Raw genomic sequence first — 24,331 nt, 5'->3', positions numbered from 1 at the left:
CTTTCTCCATAGCTTGTAACCTTCCCTCCGTCCCTGCGCCCTCTCAGAGAAGGAGATAGAGTTACACCGCTCTGCCCGGGACATTAACGCGCGTCTTCAGTATCTTTGTGGCTACCTGGCGCAACCCTCCTCTCCCGAGGGTCAGGCTTAATTGCTCTCTCCACCCTTTCTTCGATTCGTCTTGCACAGACAGGATTTTCTCGAGAAACTCTACACTGTCTCAGCTGCCCCGGTGAACTCCAGCCTCTGCCATTCCTTCCTCCCCACCGCTGGAGGTAGGAACAGTCCCTTCGGACCTCTACCCAGCGCATCGTTATCTTCTCAGCTCCTGCCGTTCTCCACCTGTATCCCTTGGAGTTGCCTCTGTGCCTGCTCGTCTCCCTGTAATCTCCCGTGTGGACCCATCTGGAAACACCTTTCTAATCCATCTCCTCCTTGAACCCAATCAAACGATTTTTCCGATTGGTCTACCCACTACTTTCGAATCTTCACTCCAACCTTGATTTTAAGATCTTCCTATTCAACTTTCAAGTTGAACTATTTGTGCAAAATCTTCCTCCTCCATCCTCTTCCTCACCCACTCAAACATATTTACTAGCTTTTCTGTTTCTCCTCTAAGCCTGGGTTGGCTGCTGTCTAAAAGTTCCTCGACTGTCTAACTCTTCTGCCTTCTCCTCGTCCCCTGGTCCTTGACTGTTCACACCCCATCAAGCCTTCCTCCTTCCAGCACCACCACACATCTTTCGCCGTGGACGCAGGCTCCTTCGCCCAAGGGTCGATGCAGTGTTCGAGGGGACACCTGCAGCCCATGTTCCCTCTATGCGAGACCGGCGCGGACGGGTCCAAAGAGAAAATCCGGATGGAGATGGACTCGAAGCAGCCGGAGGGCGAGGAAGAGGGGCCCAAGGCTTCCGACCTCACCGCCTTCGCCAGCAACTGCACCCTGCACGGCATCAGCCACATCTTCCTGCCCGGCGGGGTGAGCCTCCGCCGCGGGGTGTGGGCCTGCGCCTTCCTGGCCTCCCTCGGCTGCTTCCTCTTCCAGGTGGCCGACCGCATCCAGTACTACTCCGAGTTCCACCACGTCACCACCCTGGACGAGAAGGAGAGCACCGTCATGAAATTCCCCGCCATCACCTTCTGCAACTACAACCGCTTCCGGAAGTCGGCCCTCACCAAGAACGACGTGCTGTGCGCGGCCCCGCTGCTGGGCGTGGAGGACGCGGATGTGGCGGACTACGTCGAGGCGCTGGGCCTGGCCGACGACAACCCCCGGTCTGTCTGCAGCAAGGCCTTCCGCATGGAGGACTTCTTCCAGCGCACGGGCCACGACATGAAGGACATGCTGCTGCGCTGCCGCTACCGCAACGAGGACTGCGGCCCTGAAAACTTCACCACTGTGAGTAGCCGTGTAGCGCCTGGAAGCTAGAGGGAGCCTCGGGTGTGCCAGGGAGAGACTCAAAATGTGGCGCAGTGCTTGTTAAAAGACAATATCATGGTACTTGTGTTTATTGTTACCATCGTTACTAGCGCTATTAAATTCCTCGAGGCAGATTTACAAGTCCCCTGCGCCACCAGTGCATCACTTTTCGTGACGTACTGGTAGCACCGGGGGCTCCTCCATATTTACAAGGACAGGAAAAGCCACCCTGTGTGACTTTTCCTCTCTTTGTAAATACGGCCCCTTCACACGCAGCAGTTCGCGTTGAATGGGCGTTCCATGGTTGTTGCCGTGGGTGTTCAGGCGCAACACCCATAGAACAAGACACATCTCCAGATTTACGAGAAATCGTAAATCTGGAGATGCGTCTGAATGCTACGCCACCCTAGAGGTGGCGTAGGGAGGTGCAACGAGGAGAAATGAAAACATTTCTCCTCGTTTTTTTCCTCTTTCAGGGCGTGCTGCATTGAAAGAGGAAAAGGCCTTTAGTGATTGTTTTTGTGCAGGAAGGTGCTCCTTCCTGCACAAAAACAATCTCCCCATGGCGCAGGCATCCTTACACCATGGTGCAATGGTGCCTGCGCTTGGCAGCTGTTTGTGCGTAAGCGCTGGGGAGAGCACTGGAATGCGACATATTCTTGTAAATATGTTGCATTTCTGTGCTCTGAAAGTGCTGCAGCGTGGCGCAGCCAATAGGCTTGCGGTGCCATGCTGCGGCACTTTCTTGTAGATCTGCCCCCTCATGTTCTTATTGTTATATGTGCCATTACGCTGTGCTGTGTAGGTAGGAGAGTAGAAAAGAACAAATTCACTTTCGGTATTGTTCACTTATTTCTAGCCACTGTAAGATACGTTCATGTGGGCTGGTGTCGTCTCTCAAAGATATGTGTTTAACTCTTATAGTTACTCTTTCAGGTTGACTCACGCGTTCTTTCTTGCGAGGTCAACAAAAGGAGTGGCCTTAACTTTAAAGGTAGCAGCGCTGTTTTTACTACTGTAGGAAATGGCAAAGTCCGCATCTGCAAGTGATGTGTACAGTCACAAGATAGTGACCAGACCAAATTTGGTACCACTAAAGAGATTATAATAAAACCTCAGTATCTTTATCTGTAAACACACACACACCTAACCAAACCACGTGTAAGTCTGGTTTACAATCACAAACAAGCCTTTCTTCGTAGGGAGAGTGTGAAGCCTTCGACGACCCATGAGGTTTTAGTGTGCGCTGGTGGGTACCACATTTTCACTGAAAGAGTTCAGCTGATATGATATTTGGAGCAGTGGCGTAATGAGACTTGAGGGAGGCTCCCATGCAAAGTACATGGAGGGTGGCCCCCACGCACCAGACCCAGTCAGGAGCTATCAGGCCAGTTACCACGGCCCCCTGGTGCTCACAGACCCCCCCCCCCCATCCGAGGGGGCTGCAGGGGCTTATGTTACGCCACTGATTTGGACCCGATATCCGGCGGTGTACGCGTGAGCCCTGTAAAGTTTGTGATGTTTGGGCAGCCTATGTGAACACTACTCAACATTGTCTCAAGGTGCTGGCAGGATAAGTAGTATAAGAAGCTACGTCACACAGGAAGACAATACAACGAATAAACCTTTGATATAAATCTCACCGCATAGCCGGTTAGCCCTTTAAAAGTCAAAAGTAAAACCTTTTAATCACATCTTTTTTGTAAAATCCGTCAAGAGATTTGCGTCCGCTTTTAGCCTATTTACTGCAACAAGTTCTCAAAAAATATCATAATCCTCTCCCCACCTGTTTCAGTTTATTATTAGCCCTTCTGCATCCTTTGTGGTGGGATTTCTTTCTACCTCCAAATGTATTCGTTTTTGCAGTTTTCCCAAGGTTGTCTGTAGACAGTGCCATAACTTCAAACTGGCAATCGATTAATTAGAGCATTATGACTGGGAAAACGTAATATATGCATGTATGTTTATTAATATGCATACACTGGTGAGCCCTTGCTTCCTTGAATCACCTGTCTGGCACTGTGGAGCAGGTCAGGCCACAGGCACTAGAAGAACATTCAGAACGCCACAGTTGTCAACAGTCAATAAACCACGGTTATAAAAAAAAGTCAGTAAATATGAATGTTCAGCCAGAGACATATTCTTTGTAAATAAAATAGCTTTTTAAATGAGCAACAAGCCTAAAATGCGCGAACAATAAAATGGATTGAACAAAATGCAGTGTTTCAAGCACTAAATGTTCTGATGATGTTCTGAATGTATGCCCTGAAACGGGTAAAGATGGTGACCCTTACAGTACGGAAAAAACGAGAACAAACAATGTTATTCTCTGTATGCAGTGCTCTTCAATGGCAGTTCGGCAGAGGGAACAGAAGGGGTATTCTGATGGTTACATTGGTGGGCAGGACAGCATTAAGCTGCGCACTGACAATGTGCCTTTGGTAAGGCAGAGGAGTGCTTAATTTGAGCCAGTGCTTTTCGGTCCTTTTAATGAGCACCAGTTAAGGACATTTATGTCAGGCACGGGGAGATAACGTGAGTTGCCCAGAAAGGATGTTGAGCCAACGACGAGACTTCAAGCTGGTTCCCTGGCTCCGAAGTCTGCAGCTCTGGCCAATACCCCACATCCTCTCTGCTCTTTCAAGGTTAGTAGTTGGTTCTATTTTAGACCGGGCTAACAGGAGAAATGGGCTCGTACCAGCTGCCTTCTGACGAGAGCCCCAGCACATATGTTTTACAAATTAACTTCTGGCAGAGTGTCTTTCTCTCTCAGAGGTTGAAGTGGGAAGGATTTACTAGGAAGTCAGCTTGCTGCGCTGCCCTGCATCAAAGTGAAAGGGCAGGACGGGATCTTGTCTATGGCATACAGCACCTTATTGTCCTTTCCTCTCTGGCTCCGTTTCGGCAGCCTAGCACCAACGCTACACCTTCCTGCTCAAAGGCAATCCTGGGAGGCTTTTTCCTCTTTCTATGTGTACTGCAGAATGAGGAAAAAACGAGGAAAAAGAAAGTTATTTTTCCTTGTTCAGCCTCCCTTGGGGCGGCGTAAGGTTTTGACACCCCCCACCCAGAATGACACGGTCTTGTTGCTCTGGGGGGAGAGTCAAAATCCATTGGTGTTGCGTGGGAACACCCACTGCAACACCCATTGAATGTCTTCCTAGCACAGTTCAGCACTGCAGTGATTTGCACTGCCTTGCCTTACTCCAAATCTATGAGGCAATTGAAAGCCATACAAAGTGGCTTTGCGTGGCCTCATAAATATGATTTGGTGGTGTACACCGCTGTTGCATCACAAAAAGTGATGCAATGGCAGTGCAAGGGGCTTGCAAATATGCCCCTAAGTAGTAGACTTACTAAAATCTCATGCAATGCACCGCAACAACCAAAAATGCTGCGCTGCTTTGCGTGATAGGGAGAGAGCAGGCAAGCACCATTTCTACAGAGATATGACACTCTCCTGCTGTCTCGTGCAAGAACATGGGAAAAAACCTCTTATATGACCTGGATATCATTCAACACTCTTGGCAATTAAGTCAATTATTTATACATAGGATGCAGATCTTGACACTATAGAATTCTCACATATTTGCTGTTTTATATCAATTTATTCATCATTGTACAAAAATATATACTTTTTTGGATTTTCTGCAATTTTCTTTCACATGAAAAACATAATAAATACAACTAAATATCAATTGACGTGCGTTTGTTGAGGTACAACATGTTAGGTGAAGTTGTAGTTCTCGGTCGAACCCCTCATTTTTCTCTTATGTGCAGATATGAACATACATCACATCATACATACTCATACTTACACACATACACACAACAGTGACAAAATACATAAAAAATTGCAAACTTTGTGATACTATATCAATGTCCAATATAAGACTCCTCGTGGTATGATTTAGGTCTGTCTTTAATCATAGGATAGTCAGTGTATTCTTGTTGTAAACTCAATTTAGATTTCCTCTCCAGTGTAGTTCTTGGGATTTTTCAATTTGCCATATTCGAGGGTCTTAGTATGCGTACGGCCTACGTACGTTTCGGTGATCTTGTGTAGCTGCTCGAGTCCTGTCCTGCCAGGGTGCCGACCGCCGTGTCTCTGCCACAGACAAACGAGTTGTGGCATTCTGTTATCCTCCTTTTCATCACAAAATCTAAAAAAGGACAGCTTATATAGCACTGGTAACACTGCCTCCTCTAATATAGGAGCCTCAAATGACAAGCCCTCCTCTACCGCTAAGAGCCATACATTATATTTCCTTCAAAGACCAAATAGATCGAAACTAGACGTGAACGTGACCACTAAAGAAATATAATCAACCGCCAAAACTAAGCGCCATAACGAAGCCACAGCAGATCCACACTACTCTAGGATCTTATATATTAAGATTAAGAGAACCCCATTGTCACTGAATATTTGCATACATTTGTTTAGTCCAAGCTGGCCCTGAAGAAGGTGAACTCAAATAAAAGATCACCGAAACGTACGTAGGCCGTACGCATACTAAGACCCTCGAATATGGCAAATTGAAAAATCCCAAGAACTACACTGGAGAGGAAATCTAAATTGAGTTTACAACAAGAATACACTGACTATCCTATGATTAAAGACAGACCTAAATCATACCACGAGGAGTCTTATATTGGACATTGATATAGTATCACAAAGTTTGCAATTTTTTATGTATTTTGTCACTGTTGTGTGTATGTGTGTAAGTATGAGTATGTATGATGTGATGTATGTTCATATCTGCACATAAGAGAAAAATGAGGGGTTCGACCGAGAACTACAACTTCACCTAACATGTTGTACCTCAACAAACGCACGTCAATTGATATTTAGTTGTATTTATTATGTTTTTCATGTGAAAGAAAATTGCAGAAAATCCAAAAAAGTATATATTTTTGTACAATGATGAATAAATTGATATAAAACAGCAAATATGTGAGAATTCTATAGTGTCAAGATCTGCATCCTATGTATAAATAATTGACTTAATTGCCAAGAGTTTGAATGATATCCAGGTCATATAAGAGGTTTTTTCCCATGTTCTTGCACTATTAGTTACTCCCACCTCTTGACCACAAATATAATACGGAGTACCCTTGTTCCTATTGCTTACTCTCCTGCTGTCTCCCCAGGGCTGGTGCAGATTCATGCTGCCTAGTTCCACAAACACACCTTTGCACCCTATTGCAAGGGTGTCTGCGTGAGTCTGGTATAGGTTTTGTACTGGAAGGATACCCTTACAGTATAAAACACTATGGTTAGACTAACTTTAAAATCTTCCTACTTTGGATGTGTGCTGGACAGTGCAGCATACAAGTATTTCTCCTCATTAGCAGCTATGTCAAAATGGCACCATTTTGTGATGCAAAACCCTCTATACTTTTTTTTAAAGTAGATAGGATTTTTGACTCAAAACCATGGGTGGTTGTATGGGAACGCCCATGTATCGCCCCCTTTACGTAAAGTAATGCAAAGCAGGGCTAAGTGCTGCTTTGCATTACTTTCAGGTGACTTTTCAGCACAAAACACATTTTGCACTGGAAAGTACACTTGAAATTAACATTTTGCACCAATTTGCTTCACTTTTGTAGTGCAAAGTCGTGCAAAATGCTAGTAAATAAAATCCTTAATCTTTTTTCCCCTGTTGTTGCAGCCTATTTTATTCTGTGTGCAATCTACCTTATACCAAGTGTAATGAATTTAAACTGTGGCCACCTATCTTATACTCTGTGTAATGTATTTTTTATACTAATGGCCTACATATAGACTGTGCCTTTTGTCACAGCCTGGAACCTCATAGCAGTATGAATACACGTCATCATTCCCCAATGCACCAACCAGGACTTAAACCAATAACCCTCTGGTTCCCCCCAAGCATCTGAAGTGAGAACATTAACCAACTGACCTTTCCTACTAGAAAAATGAAATCTCACAGACTAGTGCAGCTTGCATTTAATTTGCATTTAAAGGGTGTGCACATTATATTCAGATCCACTGGAATTATTAATCAGGGCCAGGCATGAGCCGTAATAAAGACTATGCAGCCTTGGTATGTGGCAAAAGAGCTGGCAGCTGGCTTTTGAGCAAAACTTTGTGCCCCAGCACTTATGCTTTTACAAATTAAGAACTGAGCAGACCTGACTAAATTATACGACAAGAAAACGCAAACTATGCGGCGTAATGCAGCACATTCTGTGACAGTATTACTGCCTTATTTTGTAATCTTTACATGTCAACACATTCTGAGCAAAGGTTCCACCTCATTAGTACCATATGAACACCCAAATACACAATAAGGAACAGAAAGGGAGCCAGTCAACTTTTGCACATGGTGTTTCACTGCGTTGCAGCACGTTTTGCAGCGCTTTTAGTAACTTTTGATCAATATGTGTTAGAACTTTTTTAACTCTGCATATTGTGCAGCATAAAATGGATTATGCAGCTAACGTAGCAAACCCATAATTATATGGAAAACGATGAAGCCGCAAAATCACATAATTCCAGTGACCCGATCATATTTTAGATGCACTTACCTGTAAAGGGAAGTCTAACAAAATAGTTTCAGAAGATTTTGTTCTTTTTAGCTACCTCTGATTCCAACCTTACCCTAACTGACCCTGTCCACTGTACTCAGCATCCCTGTTCTCATTCTTTTTTATGCCCTTTGATTGTTGCTCTCTCTTCTGATTGACATAGTGCCTTAGAGAGGCACAAGTAGGAGAGAAGGGGATTGCCACAGTCTGGGGTAGATACTGACATCTCCTGTTGCTTTCGGGAACTGCTGCAGGCTGGGGGAAAATACTGACATCTCAAGGTGTTTTCGGGAACTGCTGGAGTCTGGGACAGATACTGACATCTCCTGGTGTTTTCGGGAACTGCTGCAGTCTGGGGGAAGATACTGACATCTGGTGTTTTCAGGAACTGCTGCTGTCTGGGGCAGATATTGACATCTGTTTTTTTCGGGAACTTCTGGAGTCTGGGGGCAGATACTGACACCTCCTGGTGTTTTCGTGAACTGCTGCAGTCTGGGGGGAAATACTGACATCTCCTGGTGTTTTCGGGAACTGCTGGAGTCCGGGGGCAGATCCTGACATCTCCTGGTGCTTTCAGGAACTGCTGCAATCTGGGGCAGGTACTGACATCTCATAGTGTTTTCGGGAACTGCTGCAGTCTGGGGCAGATACTGACATCTCCTGGTGCGTTTGGGAACTGCTGCAGCCTGGGGGCAGATACTGACATCTCCTGGTACTTTCAGGAACTGCTGCAGTCTGGGGGCAGATACTGACTTCTCATGGTGCTTTCGGGAACTGCTGCAGTCTGGGGCAGGTACTGACATCTCATAGTGTTTTCGGGAACTGCTGCAGTCTGGGGGCAGATACTGACATCTCCTGGTGCATTCGGGAACTGCTGCAGCCTGGGGGCAGATACTGACATCTCCTGGTGCTTTCGGGAACTGCTGCAGTCTGGGGGCAGATACTGACTTCTCATGGTGCTTTCGGGAACTGCTGCAGTCTGGTGGCAGATACTGACATCTCATGGTGCTTTCGGGGACTGATGCAGTCTGGGGACAGATATTGACATCTCATGATTTCATGCAGCATATTGTCAATTAGGCAGATACCAGCTCCTGCAGTGTGGAGGGAAGAAGGCACTAGCTGCCACAGTATGTTAGCAATGCCTTGCTAGGAAGAGGGGTCATATGCAGCTGGTCGGGACTCCTTCTAGTAGCCGCGAGGATTTCAGGGCAAGGCTTTGGGAATCTCTGGCATTGGAGTCACACCTACTGCTCCCACCTGAGTGGCTTTTGGCCAAGCGTGAGAGTAGACCACAGGGGGCTGGACACTGTGAAAGTGCCAATGCCACAAGGAAGACTTTTATAATGAAGACCAGCATCGGATTGGTAACTCGTCACTCAGGCAATGCCAGAGGAGGCGGTATCCGGATTCCTGTTGTGAGCTTCTTTTTTGAGCAGCCTGGGGAGCCGATTTGGCAGTTTCTGCGTTGTTCGATGCCACCAGCGGCCCAGTGGTTACCTGAGTGGCCTTTCTGGAGGCAGATGGGCATCCATTGCCTCCTTTTTATCAATGGCAGAGGTGCCACTCCCTTTCTCTCGCTGGGCCGGCCCATTAATATATGCATATTGAGCGGGGACAGGGACCCTGAGCAAAAGTGGCCTCACATGTTTTCAGAAGTGTTTCACCAGTATAAACTAATGCGTGCACCTCCCTCTGTTTTTAATAAAATTTCGCCGAAGCATTGTTTTGCGGAAAGGCAATATGTAAATGTGGACCACTTCTTTTTAGCGTTCCCAGGCTAATCTGTAATCCCAATCCAACCGTGATCAGAACCTCTGCTTGGCAACAGATCCTGGTTCAGTACATTTCTTAGTTAGAAAATAGTTCACTGAGGCACAGTTTGGCTGCCTGTGTTTTATTGGATTCAACCTTAGTCTTTCAGTAAACAGCCAATGAATGCCCAGTGCATTCTGTGCGGGGCCCCTCTTTCAGTTGCCTGTTGTGTTGTAAACTTTTAAGTGTCCTGTGCATGGGATTATGTTAATTTGACATGACATACCTGTGACTTTTTAGCCTAATGTGTTGCAAGAATGTTGAGAGCATGTTCTGTACAAGTGCACCCGTCTGCGATAAATCTGGGACCCTTGAACAAAATCACTGTCTTCAGATGCGCGAGTCAAATTAGATAAATAAAGGCAAATCAAGACTGCAAAACCCAGAAAATATTAGCTTATCAAATGATGCATCAGAATTTGGAACCACGTCCTTGATGATATGGAGTTAGGTGGCCACCCTTGGCACAGCTTCTGCCATGCACTGGGGCACCATTTGGTTTGTAATCCAGTGCACAGTACAGGTCTGGACCAGGTGCACCGATGGTGAGGATTATACAGCATATTCATGAATTACTCACTGCTGCAGATCTCTGCAGAAACTAAGGGAGAGTGTGTAGCCTTACGGCTAGAGCAGTCGGCCTCGAAGCTGGGCTGAGGAACCTGGTTCGAGTCTCGGCAACGACGCTCAACATCCTGTGATTCTGGGCAAATCACTTACTCTCCCTGTGCCAAACAAAAAATGAATATGTCCTTCTGTAATGAAACTGGTGCTCTTGTAAAGCGCTCTGATACTTGATGTTTCGGTCTAGTTCGCACAATATAAAACTCTATAAAAACTGCAGACCCACCAATTTACATACTCTCTAATTCAGTCCTTAAGCAAATGAAGATTCAATAACCATACTTCTCTGTTGGTTGTACATTTTTTTAGGGACAGACTTATATTATCAGTAAGTTATCTTACCCGCTCAAAAGGTTCTCTTTTTGGCGGGTAGTATTATATAGCGCAAACTCTACCCGAAGGTATCAGAGTGCTTTACGCGAGTAGCAGTTGCGTTACAGACAGACACGTTCATGATGTTAGGCACGTGGAGATTAATTAATTTGCCGAGACTCACTGAGCCCTCGCCTAGACACGAACCGGGTTCCCCAGCTTCGAGGTCAACGCCCTAGCAGTTATGTCACATCCGCGAAAGCTTAACATCCCAGCTGCCACATTTCATAATTCACTAGGTGTTCGCCTTGGTGATACAGGGTATCCAGAAGGCATCACTTCTGGGTACAGTTTTCAATGTTTATTTTCTGGAAAAAGTAAGCAGTTGTGCTATCAACCAGGTAGCTCCCAGGCGACTCACTAGACAAGAGTCTGGTTTTCTGAGGCCCATTTCCTGGTCGTTCGCAGGGGATAAGCTATGTGTAACATTAACAGCGCCCTCTTGCCCCACAGCAGTGCAGAGGGCACAGTGTGTGCTCGGTGGAAAGCTGCGCCATACAATGACTCTCTTTCTACCCCCCTCCCCTCGTGCCACATTCGCTGCTTCAGAAAACTGCTGAAGGACGCCAGTGTGAGCAACAGGTGCCGCCCTGTTAGGAGCTCCTGTAGATGGACCTGGCGTGAGCAGCAGATGGCAGGCGTTCTTCTGTTATTAAGCTCCGGTAGAGAGAGACCCTTATTAGAGGCCTGCAGTGAGCGGCAGGGGATGCCTTGGCACTGAGGTCCTGTAGCGAGAGATCATTAGCACAGGCCTAGCGTGAGCGGCAAGCATTGCCCTTTTATAATAATATCAGCATTTATAGAGCGCAACAGCTACCTCAAACAGAGGTGTCCCGGCGCTTTCACAGGCAGGCATGAGAGGTACATATGAAAAAAACTACACCTGGTCCACAGTAATAGGCAACAATTTGATCATCAGCTGTGATAGTCACTAGTACAGACTCAAACGTAGTTTATTAGCAATCAAAGAATTCTATCAACAACGTGTGCCTCGTTCATATCTTCTATACATCAACTCTACATGTCTATGTGCGATCGCTTATGTGTCAAGCAAGCACTCTACTGAATATGTAGAAAGAGAAAGAAAGGAAAAAATGTGTGAAGGGAAGGAAGGGACCTCACGGGAGCAACCACCAGGGAACTGCTGACTGGTACTCCTCAGTATGTTCCTTTTATCATCATCGGCTCCTTCCAACCCAAAAGAAACAAAGTTGCAAAGAATGATGTAGAAAGGAAAATAATAAACAACTCAAAAAATGGTGATCCCTATACTACATGTTATGTGCACTGCAACCCCCAAGAAGCGAGAGCCGCTATCCGACGCTCAACAAATTAAAAATGGGTCAGGTATCCATAGCTCTCTGACACTTTATTCTGTGCTGGGTGCCTGCACCTATTAAAACCTACACTTCACAGTTGTGCTTCGGTTTAATAAATAGGAAGCCAACATGTTTCGTTGCCTGTCACTCTTGGTCGGCAACTACTCCAGGGCTGGGGGTTGTCTTTGCCACGCACTTCTGGAACATTCCAGTATTCAACTCTTGTTGGGGGTACGTTGTAGCATACCTATGACTTACTCCTGCACACACATTTCGCTGTGTCGGCCCCCTATTAATAGAGGCGGTCGCCTTGTGTCAACCGTCACTCGGTGGTCAAAGCGCTCTGTCACGGGCTCCCATTCCCGGTCATCTGCGCTAGGAAGCGGTACATAGCCAAAAATTCTAGCCATGGCTAAAAAGCCAGGTCTTCAAAGTTTTTCTGAACACAAGTTCAGATTGGATCAGGCGCATATTAGTCGGCAGAGAGTTCCACTGCCTGGCCGCCACCACCATGAAGGATCTGCCCTCTATGCAGGGCCGTACTGGTAACCGAAACTGGCCCTGGCAAACTGCTTGGCCGCCCCCCTGGGGTGAGAGGGATGCCGCTGAGCTGTTTGTGAGGGTCGGTTTCAGATGATTTTGTTACAGGGGGCCGATATTGCTGACCCCATTCAACAAAAACAGCCCCCCAGGGGCCCAAAACCGGCCCCCACCCTGGCGGCCCACCGGGGATATGCCCGGTGCCCGCTACAGCCAGTCCCGCCCTGCCCCTATGCGTGATTTAGCATAGCGAGGTATGCAGAGCAAGTTCTGAGAGTTGGACCTCAATGATCCTTTTTGTTGGTAGCGGCATAACCGGTGTTTAAGGTAGCTAGGACATCTGCCATGCCGCACCCGAAAGGCCATAGTCAAGGCCTTGAACTCAATCCTTTTCGCTACCGGCAGCCAATGGAGCTGTCTTATATGCGGAGAGATGTGGTGCCAATACAGTACTTGCCTAATTAATCTCTCAGCCGCATTTTGTACCATCTGTACCTTTATAGAGGTCCTGTTGAGAGAGGCTGTATCAGATGCCTGGAGTGAGGGGCAGGTAATGCTCGGTCATTGAGCTCCTCAGAGAGAGAGACCCCTATCGCAGGCCTGGCGAGAGGAAGAAGTGATGCCCAGCTTATTGGACCTTTTGTAGATAGACCTGGCCTGGTAAGAGTGGCCGGTGACACCTTGTTATTTAGGTTCCCTAGAAGGGCCCTTATCTGGGGCCTGGCGTGAGCCACAGATGATACCCTGGTATTCAACACCTGTAGAGTGACCCTTCTGATTATCGAGGGCCTGGTGGCGCCTTGTAATTGAGCTCCCTTAGACACGTCTTTATCACAGGCTTGGTGAGAGCAGTAGGTGACTCCGTGTTATTGAACTCATACAGAAAGCCCCTTCAATCAATCAATCAGGAGTTTATATAGTGCACTACTCACCCGTGAGGGTTTCAAGGCTCTGGGGGTGGGGGGGGGGGGCGGCTCCGGAGCAGTCGAAGAGTCAGGTCTTGAGGTCCTTCCTGAACGTATTCAGGGTCGGGGAGTGTCTGATGTTCACAGGGAGCTCCAGGTCTTGGCCGCGATGTAGGAGAAAGCTCTCCCGCCAGTTTTGTTTCTGCGGATGCGGGGGACCTCTGCCAGGGCGAGGTCGGCGGAGCGGAGGTTCCTCTTGGGTACGTGGAAGTATACTCTCTTGTTGAGGTATTTGTGTCCGATGTTGTTGAGGGATTTGTAGGCGTGGGTGAGGAGTTTGAAGGTGACCCTCTTCTTGAAGGGGAGCCAGTGGAAGCCTTGTAGGTGTTGGGTCATGTGTTTGTGACGCAGTGTCCCGAGGACAAGTCTGGCTGCGGTGTTCTGGATGATTTGGAGTTTGTGTAGAAGAGTTCTGTTGATTCGGGAGTAGAAGGCGTTGCCGTAGTCCAGTCTGCTGGTTATGAGTGCGTGGGTGACGGTCCTTCTGCAGTAGGGGGATCCATTTGAAGGTCTTACGGAGGATGCCTTATCACAGGCCTGGTGAGTGCTTGTGTGAGCAGGAGGCGGTGCCCTGTTATTTCGCTTCTCAGAGAGAGACCCTTATCACGGACCTGGCTTGAGGAGCAAATTGTGCCCTCTTATGGAACTCCTGTAGAGAGAGACTCTTATCAGGGACCTGGCTTCGGGAGCTCTTTATGAGAGAGAGACTTAATCACAGGCCTGGAGTGTGCAGCAGGCGATACCCTGTATTGAGCTCCTGTAGAGAGAGACTGTTACCTCAGTCCTGGAGTGAGCAGTAGGTGATGCCCAGTTATTAAGCTCTTCAGAGAGAGACCCTTATTATGGAGGAGAAGGTCCCATATCACGGGCCTGGCATGAGTGGCAGGGGAAGCCCTGTATTTCAACTCCTCTAGAGAGGCCCCTATCATGGCCTGGTGTGGGAAGCAGGTGATGCCGTGTTATGGAACTCTTGTAGAGAGAGACTTTATCACAGGCCTGGAGTGAGTGAGCGGCAGGTGATGCCATGTTATTTAACTCTTGTAAAGAGAGACCCATATCAGGGGCCTGGTGTGAGTGGAAGGTGATGCCATGATATTGATCTCCCGTAGAGGGAGACCCTTATCGCAGGTCTGGTGTGAAGAGGAGGTGATGCCCTGTTATGGAGCTCCAGTAGTGAGATACCTCTATCACAGGCCTGGTGTAAGTGGTAGGAGACACCTTGTTGTTTGGCTGAGCTAGAGAGACCCTTATCATGAGCCTAGTGTGAGCAGGAGCTGATGCCCTATTATGAAGCTCCTGTAGGGAGACCTTTTATCACAGGCCTGATGTGAGCAGCAGAGAATACTCTGTTATGGAGCTTCAAGTGGAAGACCCTTTCCACGGGCCTGATGTGAGCCACAAAGGATGCCCTGGTATTCAGCTCCTGTAGAGCGACCCATATCGAGGCCCTGGTGGGAGTGGTTGACGATGCCTTGTTGTTAGCGTCGCTTAGACATATGTTTATCACGGGCCTGATGTGAGCTGCAGTGGACGCCTTGATTTTGAGCTCCTTGTTAGCAGTTGTGTCTCTAGTTGGCAGGGGTATACACCCTGTCAAAGATGAGACCACCATCCTAGTCAGGGTAAGTCACTACACAACCTAAATTATCCTATGGTCAAACTCTGGCAGCTTGGCACAGAACCGTCAGGCTTATACTTAGAAGGCAGAGTGGTAAAATATTTGTGCAATAACGCATACAACACAGTAAATACATCACAACAAGACTCTACACCAGGTTAGATGAATAGATTATCCTATTCTGAACAAAACAAGACTAAAACAATCAACATCCATCAAGTAGAAGTTGAAATGTTGAAGTAAATGCAATATAAGCGCTTCTAAGCAAATTGCGCTATGGGGTTACTTTAGTTTACACTGGACAGGGGCAATGTCAAAGTTCGGGCCGACCTCGACGGAGTGCAGGTCTGATGCAGGACCCACGCAGGCTCCTGTGAACAAAGTACATTTCCTGGTCGCAACAGCAAGATGCGTGTGAGATGCGTTGATCTGCCCCACACAGTGAAAACAATGTTTCGGGTATGAAGACAAGCGCTGGAGCAGCGATACGTCCATGCTGAAGTGTGATGCACCAGTTTGCTCCATGCAGCAGAGGGATGCATTGATATCTGGAGAATGCTGTGGTGGCGAATGAGGGTCCGATGCGTCGGTTCTTGAGGCACTGCATCGATGCCAAAGGCAATGCGCCGATTCTGCTCCTGCAACTGGTTCGAATCGCTAGTTTTGCTACACACAGTCAGGAGTGGCAGGAGTGGAGACTTTGTTATCACTGAATCTCCAGCAACAGGAGGCAAGCCAACAAGCCCTTGGAGCACACTTGAGGAAGAAGTAGAGACCAGATCTCCTTCAGCAAAGTCAGAGAGCAGCAGGCAACAGGGCAGCAAACAGAAAAACAGTCCTTCAAGATCAGCAGCCCTAGTGCTTATTCCCAAAACTGCCTTTGAAGTGAAGGTGACATCAAACGCTGGCCTTCGAAGTGCCCACAGTCCCTTTCAGTCCAGTCCTGCATGCCAGGCCAACCCTGGGGGATAAATCAGCGCTTTGTTGTCTGGACAGGACACTAAGTATTGAAGTGTAAGTGTCAATCCCTCCAATTCCTCCCTGCCCAGGAAGGCCCATTAGAATGCATATGAATGCAGATGAGTGCATACGAGTGCTCAGAATGCAGATGATCCTCACCTTCCTGTGTTTGTGGCTGTCTAGAGGGAATGCACAAAGTGTAGCTGTCACCCAACCCGAGGTGTGTTAGAGACAGGCTGTAAGGCACATGAGAGCTAATAGCAGAGAAATGTCCACTTGCTAAAAGTGGCATTTCTAAAACAGTAATGTTACATCCAAATTCACCAGTAAAGAGGATTTATCAAGACCATTCCAAACATATGACATATGAAAAAGCCACATCTCTCTGATCAGGAATCCGATATTAAAAGTATATTAATGGATTCCCAATGCTACCCGATGAGAGGAATAGGCCTCAAAGTAGTGGAACACAAAATAAGCTGTTTGTCACTACCAGGACATGAAACATATAACAGTACATGTCTTGCCTTTTACTTACACAGCACCCTGCACTTAGGGCCTACCTTAGGGATGACTTGTATGTAATAAAAGGGGAGTTTAGGGTTTGGCAAGTAGTTTTAAATGCCAAGTCAAAGTGACAATAAACTGCACACAAAGGGCCCTGCAATGGCAGGCCTGAGACATGGTTAAAGGTCTACTTCAGTGGGTGACACAAGCATTTATTTACAGGCCCTAGACCAATGTAGTGCACTTTACTCTGGACTTATAAGTAAATTAAATATGCCAATTCGGTATGAGCCATTGCTACCATGTTTTGGTGATGGAGCACATGCACGTAGCTCCTGTAGGAATACGGGTTTGTGCTCCTTTGGTGATAAGTGGTCTGGTGTGAGCTCCTGGAGTATCCTATGCTTAGACTCCTTTAAGTGCTGTTTTATGGGCTCTGCGGTGTTTCCCAGAAAGAAAGGAACTCTTTCTATGCTTCTCCTGGAAGGAATCAAATATTTATAGACCCTAATAGACAGGGAAACCACCAGTCTATGCGTGGTTTTATTATTTTAATTCCTGGAAATATAAATTTCCTTTCTTTTTATCTTCTTAGATTTCACTCTAGAAGTACAGAAGGACAGCCTTAAAGTGACTGAAGGTGTTTTTTAAATCACAGTGGCAGTGGATGCTTAGGCAAGCCCATCTCTGTGAGATATCTAGTACCGTGCACAAGGGTGTAAATGAAATAGTCAAAGCCACTTGTGCATATGCACATACACAAAGCTTGGGATTGCCCTAATACATTTCACACACATTACATTTCACACTTTTAGGCAGAGGGAGAATCAGTGATTTCCCCAGAATCACCCATGGTCGGGATTCAAACCTGGGTCCTTAGATTCCAGAAACAGCAGACACAGTCCGGTTTGCTCTCAACACCCCCTCATCTCTCTTGAGATCACATAGGTACTACAAACATACAGTGAATAGAAAAAGGTATATAATGTCTGCATTCCAGGAAACAAGCATCAACGACTCAGAGTGTTTAAATCTTTGTTTTAATAGCCCTACTTCATTCTTTGGTCTCTTGTATTGTGGACCTTGTAGATGCAATTTTCACACTTCATGTGTAACACCACAGGTGCAGGTTTCAAATCGCACATTTCTAAGGGCTGTGTGAAATTCACATATTTTCCTTTTAGTAATTATGCAAAATTTCGGCAAAATGCTAATCTGCTATTTAGCGATATACTTTAGAGCGAAATGCATCCTTGTGTTCGTTTTTACTCTAAACCGCATTTCTCACTGAAAAATAGCAAAACAAAATGCAAAAAGCTGCTTGCTTTCTATTCGTCCGCATTGTTCCCATGATCCTGTGATATGATTTTTACCTGAATGAACTTGAAATCATGTGACATGGCACAATTGCAGGAATTTCACACAAGTGTTGTGCAAAATGCCAGAAATTATGCAGTAGAAGACCGTCCGCTGCCAAAGTGGGGGAGGGGGCGGAGGGAGGTGGGGAGGACTCGGGGACAAATAAATAAAAAAAAATTAAAATAAACTTACCTTAACGCCACCACCGTCTTCTGCCGCATCACCCTTTTTCTGCTTCTGGCCCTGGGAACAGGCTCCCAGCATGCCCTGTGGCCAATCCTGAAGGTGCTCTTGCATGAGAGCAGCTTCAGGATTGGCCTGAGTGTCCCGGAAACTTGCGCTCCCAGGCAGACTGTGAGCCTGTGCCTGATCTCAGCGCAGGGAAACCTCCGGTGTCAGTTGCGCTCTATAAATTCAGCCTAACATTAACATTAACATTAACATCTCTCCAGTCCCAGCAATGCAGCTGGGGTTGCGGAGAGCTTCATTGCGCATGAGGGATTTTGCCGGCCTGAGACAGCTGGCCAAACACCTTATGCTCAGTGAAGGGAGCGCCCTTCACTCCCCCACCAGCAGTTTACTCTCCTGAACCCGCCCCCAAGTCTCATGAGATTCCTGGGGGCTTGTCCAAGGGATTAAAATAAAATGATAACAAAACAGCTTTATTTGCTGGTGGTGGCAGGGAGGCGACGCTCCTCCGCTCTAATGGAGCAGCCGCCGCTGAAATTATGAAAGATTACACCAGCATAACGAAAATTGTTCATGAGCCAAATTCATGCATTTTGCTCATTTCAGTTATTCATGTGGTTAACATTTCCTTATATTTTTAGGTTTCGTCTGAGACAGCACATGTGCTGTCGCTTGTGAGACATTTTGATGAGTAAAATGGGCTTGTAGCCTGCCTATTGCTTACCATTTGTTGGCTTGATTGTCCCTCTTACTTGCTGCTTCCTGATTGATCAGCACGTGATGGTTTCACTTTCGCTTGTTTTCTTTCTAACTATCATGGAGCATTTGCCTAGTACTGATTGCTTTATTTCGATTAATATAATAGCACTTCCTGGTCGTGCCAGGCTTGAAAGCGCTAAAAGGCAATTCATTGGAAACTTCAGCAATTTTATGATCTGGCAGATGACCAATCAGGGTCGGTGTTAGATTGATTAATTTACTTCTGCGGCTTACGCTGTGATTGAGGTACAATTTATTTTCTTTCTACCTGTCGTTGCTTGTACCCCAGTGGATTGTCATTGTGTTTTTTTAAAGTGGGTGCTAATTTCATTCTCTGGTACTCTGTGCTGCACTTGTAAACTCATCTGCTAGTAATTTCTTTTTTTATTTTTTTATTTCAAAGTATTTTATTGAGTTTTCAAACAGATACAATAGCATTTCTGATACAGGGTACAAGACATACTTGGTTAAAGTTGTTTTGGTTGGGGGGCGTGGCTAGCAGCCGAGCATGGCGGCAGCTTAGAGGACGAGCTCCGTGAATAGAGCGGCCTCTCCCTAAATCCGACCAGTCATCCGTATATTTAAAGGCCTCCTTCGGGGTGTACCTGAAGCCCGAGACCGGGCGGGATTGAAGGCGGTGACTCCGGTGGCGATCGCGATCCGGACGGCTGAGTAATCCCGGAAACCTACGCGGCCTACGCGACGATCCGAATCCAGGGGCTGGAGTGCCCGACTATCCCGACAGGAAGTGGAAGGCGCGAGGGCTGGCCAGACCGGAAGTGCCCGACCACCGGGGAACGGAGCGGCGCCGAGAGGAGAATAGACCGGAGGAGGCAGCCGGACCGCAGCCGGGACCCGGACACAAGACGGAGCTGTCCGCAAAGGTACGGACGACAGAGAAGGCGGCAAGACGGAGCGCGCAGGACAACGGGAGTGACGCCGTCAAAGCACCGCGTGTACCGCACCTGAGAACCAGCATCCACGGCTCAGGCGAGTGGTCATAGCGCAGAGAGCCCTCGGCTGAGAGTGCGGGGGCCAACTCCGACCAGGCGAGTCCCGCCGAACAGACAGAGCAAGGCCCAAATCGGGCGAAGGCCGCGGATCTCCCTAGCGTAGTGGGTGGGAGCGGTGGAGCCTGCCAGACGCACGCGAAGGGACCACACACTCGGCAAAGGGAAACAGCACACCCTCACCGGGACACTGAGCAGCGGCGAGATACCGGAGCGCCAAGACGATCGGGAACCGGGCGCAGTGAGCCCCCGTAGCCCAGCGCACAGTCGACTAGCAATCCACGAGGCGTACCATCTGACACCCCCCCCCCCCCCCCCCCCCCCCCCCCCCGCCTAGGCTGGCAAAGAGCATCGGGCCTTTGGAATAAAGTTGAGAAAAACTAGAGTGGGGTTTTTAGAAATTCAGATCTCTCAGGCGCACTACCTCAGTTATACGTTACAGAGTGTAAATTGACAAGTTGGTGTGTAGTGCGTAAAGAGCAGGCGGAAAAACACCCTTAACCGTCTAAAAAGTCAAGGGACTAAACAAATACACACAGTAATGCTCTCGCTACTACAAAAAAGTGTCACATAAACAGTACAGTGACTGATAAGTATTCAAGGAGACAGAAGCAGATTCTTTGGTGTGTTCTTGGTTGCATCAAGAAGGTGGTTTATTCTCTCCAGACTCAAGGAATGTCATACAAAGCCGACACGTGTTTCGTCGTGTACAGTTGAGTCAACACGACTCTTCAGGGCTGATGATACAAGAATAACATATGCAGATTCAGTATTGTATCTTGTCATCGTGACATACTGCAAATGGTGACAAAGGTGCAACCAACATGCAGTAGCGCCGTGCGTCTGGGTTCGCACATAGTGGGCGTGTGTGGTGGTGATGCCACAAATCTGGGAAGTGTGTCACCCCAAGGCTGTGGGTGGTTGCCCTTGGGTGGCGGTGCACTGACGTGAGGTCTTGTGACATAGCGCTTGGGTGTGTGGTCACATTTAACACATACACGGTGATCTTGCACTCCGAAGGTTCGTGCGGTGGTGAGTCACTTGAGAAAAAATGGTGAACTATTGTGTGGGGGTGTAGGTGAAGGACTGTAACGGTAACGTGACATGGTTTGAACACAGTGTTTGTTCGTGAAATAGAAATGCAAGCAAGATATTCCGTTACCGCGCGGTTAAAATTATTGCTTAATAAGAAGTTAAAATCTCTCTCCACATGATGGCTTATTTACCTTAGAGCTCAGTACGTTCGTGGTAATTAGCATAAGGTCTGGACTAGTATTCATGTGTTGGACATTAGATGTCGGAGAGAGACTAAAGGAGAAAATACAAGAAGGATCATTAGGAAAAGCATTCTAAAGGGGGGGATGGCATCTATTCAGTAAAATAGATGGCGGACAACAACTGCGGTAATCTTACCACTGATTTGTTCAAATGTGACTAAATAGAAACGGTATGTTCTTTTGAGATAGTCACGTGGAAAGTACTTATGGCTGGGCAATCTGCCTTGTTGATTGCCAGAGATCTTCGTATTTTTAACTCTGTTTAAAAGGGGGATAGCAAAAAAGACGATACATCACATGGCTTCTGACAGCTCATTGCGCGTACTAGCGCAGTGCTTCAAAGACATATACTGCTTCTCGTGTAGAGATGAGCCTAAAAGCGGTTAAAGTTGAAAAAATACCTGACTATTGGTGTGTGTTAGGAAGTAGCCGGGAGGGCATCCGTCTGGTAAAGTGCTCGCTAGAAACGGGTGCGTTTCTTGAATGGCGGTGCGCTGTAAAAGGAGAAGCAAGAGCACGAGTTAGCTCTAGAGAAGCCCAGTTCTGTGGGCTTCAGACCGTACAATCGCGAAGGTGGGTAAAAGACTCATGGTATGTCATTCGTTTCTGCTTACCCGTGTTCTGGTATCCCTCCTCCTATGGTTCCCGGTCGCCGTCTCTCTGAACGGACACGTGACCAGATGGGAGGGGTCATTTTATAAGAAAACTAGACATCGAGGATGTCCAAGTAGAAGGTGGCGTAAGAAAAGGGTTCGCCATCTTTGAATGGATAATGTACATAGCAAAGTATGCATTTCTATGAGGTTGTCGTTTTACTCGGATGAAAAAGCATGCAGTATCATAACGGGACCCACAGTGTAAGAACCTCCACAACAAGCGTGTCTGGAGTTTCGAAATAGTAAGATTCTTACGTGTTGCCAGTTGGGACGCGCTACTGTTAAAAATTTCGAGGTCTTAGAGGACTAAAAAATCACGTCATTCACCAATGGAGGAAGTCCGAGGAGAGGTATAACAGCTGAGAAATCATTATTCTCACCAAGGCTAAAGGGGTGAAAGCGAAGCCATATGACAGTACATGGTTTAAAGTAGGAGGCACGTCATGGTAGTTACTATGGGTGTAAGTATTCGATCACAATAACTAAGCGAGGTGAAGATCGTGAGTTATGTGATCTTAGTGATTAAGTTGACGCATGCTCAGTGGCCAGATATGTTGTGCTGTGAGCTGACAGAAAGTTGTGATGGCCTCTATAGTGCAGGTGCCCCACTGTCACCACTTGTTAGTGAGCGTATCATTTTTATCAAAGGATTCAAATCACATTTACAGTATTGTTTTTTGCATAGAAAGGTTGCATAACAATGTTAGATCTCGCTATTAATCATTAGTGTTACATGGTACAGCCGCTCATGAAATCATGTATCAACACAGTACATACAGTTGGTTTCGTATTCATCCTCCTAGTGCATAGTATGCATATTTGGCAATGTCTGTGTTTAACACCGTGAGTTCCTAGCTGATCATACATCAAGGCTTGAGTCGATCTTTATGAAAGAAGGGTCCCCTGGACGGCTAGCTAGTCGCCCAAGAAGAACTGAAGCTCAGGGTCATAGTTGAGCCCCCGTTCCACGCACTGTAAACGCATGATCCAGGTAGCCTCCCTACGTCTGAGCTTCAGTTCGCGGTTGCCCCCTCTGATGTCGAGGGGAATCACATCTATCCCGAAAACACGTACTTTGATATCATCTCCCAGTGGTTGACATTCTGCTACGTGTAATGCCACCGGGTACTTGGGGTCTCTTTTCTGAATCGCTCTTATGTGTTCAGAAATTCTTTCTTTAAACGTCCTGATGGTGCTGCCTACATAGATTTTGCCACATTGGCATTCTATAATGTATACTACAAATTTAGTCAGACAAGTGATGTTATGTTTGATTTTGTAGATAGCTCCATCAGGGCCTGTAAAAGTTTTAGTGCCATGTTTACCCCAGATACACATGGAGCAAAACCCACATTTGTGGAATCCAAGACCTCGTGTGGATAACCAGTCTCTCCCTGATGTGTTGTGGGGGACTGTAGGGCTCAATTTATTTCTAAGGGTGAAGCCCTTTCTGTATGTTATCGATGGTCTGTTTGGAAGAAATTCTTTAAGAACAGGATCATCTGTTAGGATTTTCCAGTGTTTGTTGAAACTCTTTTTGATATGATAGTTGAGTGCATTGAATTCTGTGATGAGTCTGATTTGTTGATTGGAGGACTCAACCTCCGTACGTGTCCTCAGACAATCAGGTCTAGGGATGACTCTGGTTTTTCGTTCTGCTTTCAGAAGGGATGAGCTCGAATACCCTCTCATGTGAAACCTGTTTTTCATGTTCATCATGCAGTTGTCGAATTCCATCGCTTCACTGCAGTTACGCTTAGCCCTTAAAAATTCTCCATACGGGATAGATCGTAGCTGGTGCTCAGGGTGAAAGCTGGAAGCGTGGAGAATGGAGTTACAGGAGGTTGGTTTCCTGAATAATTTAGAGTGCAATTGGTTATTCTTCACATAGAATTCAAGATCTAAGAATTCAATATTAGTGAGACTGTGGCGCATGGTAAAGCTAATTTCCCACAAGTTGTTATTCAGATACTCAAAGAAGGAATGAAGAAGTTCCTCAGATCCTGACCACAAGAGAAAACAGTCGTCAATGTATCGCCCCCAGTAGACTATGGAGTCGATGTATGGTTTGCCTTTGGTGCCCCAGATTAGGTCGGCTTCCAAGGCCCCCATAAAGAGATTAGCGAAGGAGGGTGAAAATTTCGAGCCCATGGCTACTCCCTTCTTCTGTCTATACCAATTCCGATCAAAAATGAAAAAGTTGTTCTCTAAGATAATCTTCATCATGTGTAGCAGCATGTTGGTATGTGCCCATAGTGAAGCTGGTCTGTTTGAAAGAAGCTTGGTAATAGCAATGATGCCTATTTCAGGATTGATGCTGGTGTACAGTCTCCTTGAATACTTATCAGTCACTGTACTGTTTATGTGACACTTTTTTGTAGTAGCGAGA

General features: G+C 46.8%; 1 protein-coding gene across 3 annotated transcripts in view; it reads left to right on the top strand.

Annotated features, from left to right (window-relative positions):
- The first annotated feature begins 369 nt into the window (after window positions 1-369).
- The window catches only part of LOC144827483 (acid-sensing ion channel 1C-like), a 574,677-nt gene continuing 550,715 nt past the window's right edge, over window positions 370-24,331 (top strand). For all 3 annotated transcript variants that reach the window (XM_078685779.1, XM_078685778.1, XM_078685777.1), the window contains exon 1: window positions 370-1,399. In XM_078685779.1, coding sequence (XP_078541905.1) covers window positions 779-1,399 — 621 coding nt within the window. In that variant the 5' untranslated portion in view covers window positions 370-778. The remainder of the gene's footprint in view (window positions 1,400-24,331) is intronic.

The sequence above is a fragment of the Lissotriton helveticus genome, chromosome 4_1 (genome assembly GCF_964261635.1).
Source record: "Lissotriton helveticus chromosome 4_1, aLisHel1.1, whole genome shotgun sequence".
NCBI classification, from domain to species: Eukaryota; Metazoa; Chordata; class Amphibia; order Caudata; family Salamandridae; genus Lissotriton; species Lissotriton helveticus.
Note: the sequence above shows the minus strand (reverse complement) of the source record. Positions and strands in the feature narration are given on the sequence as shown.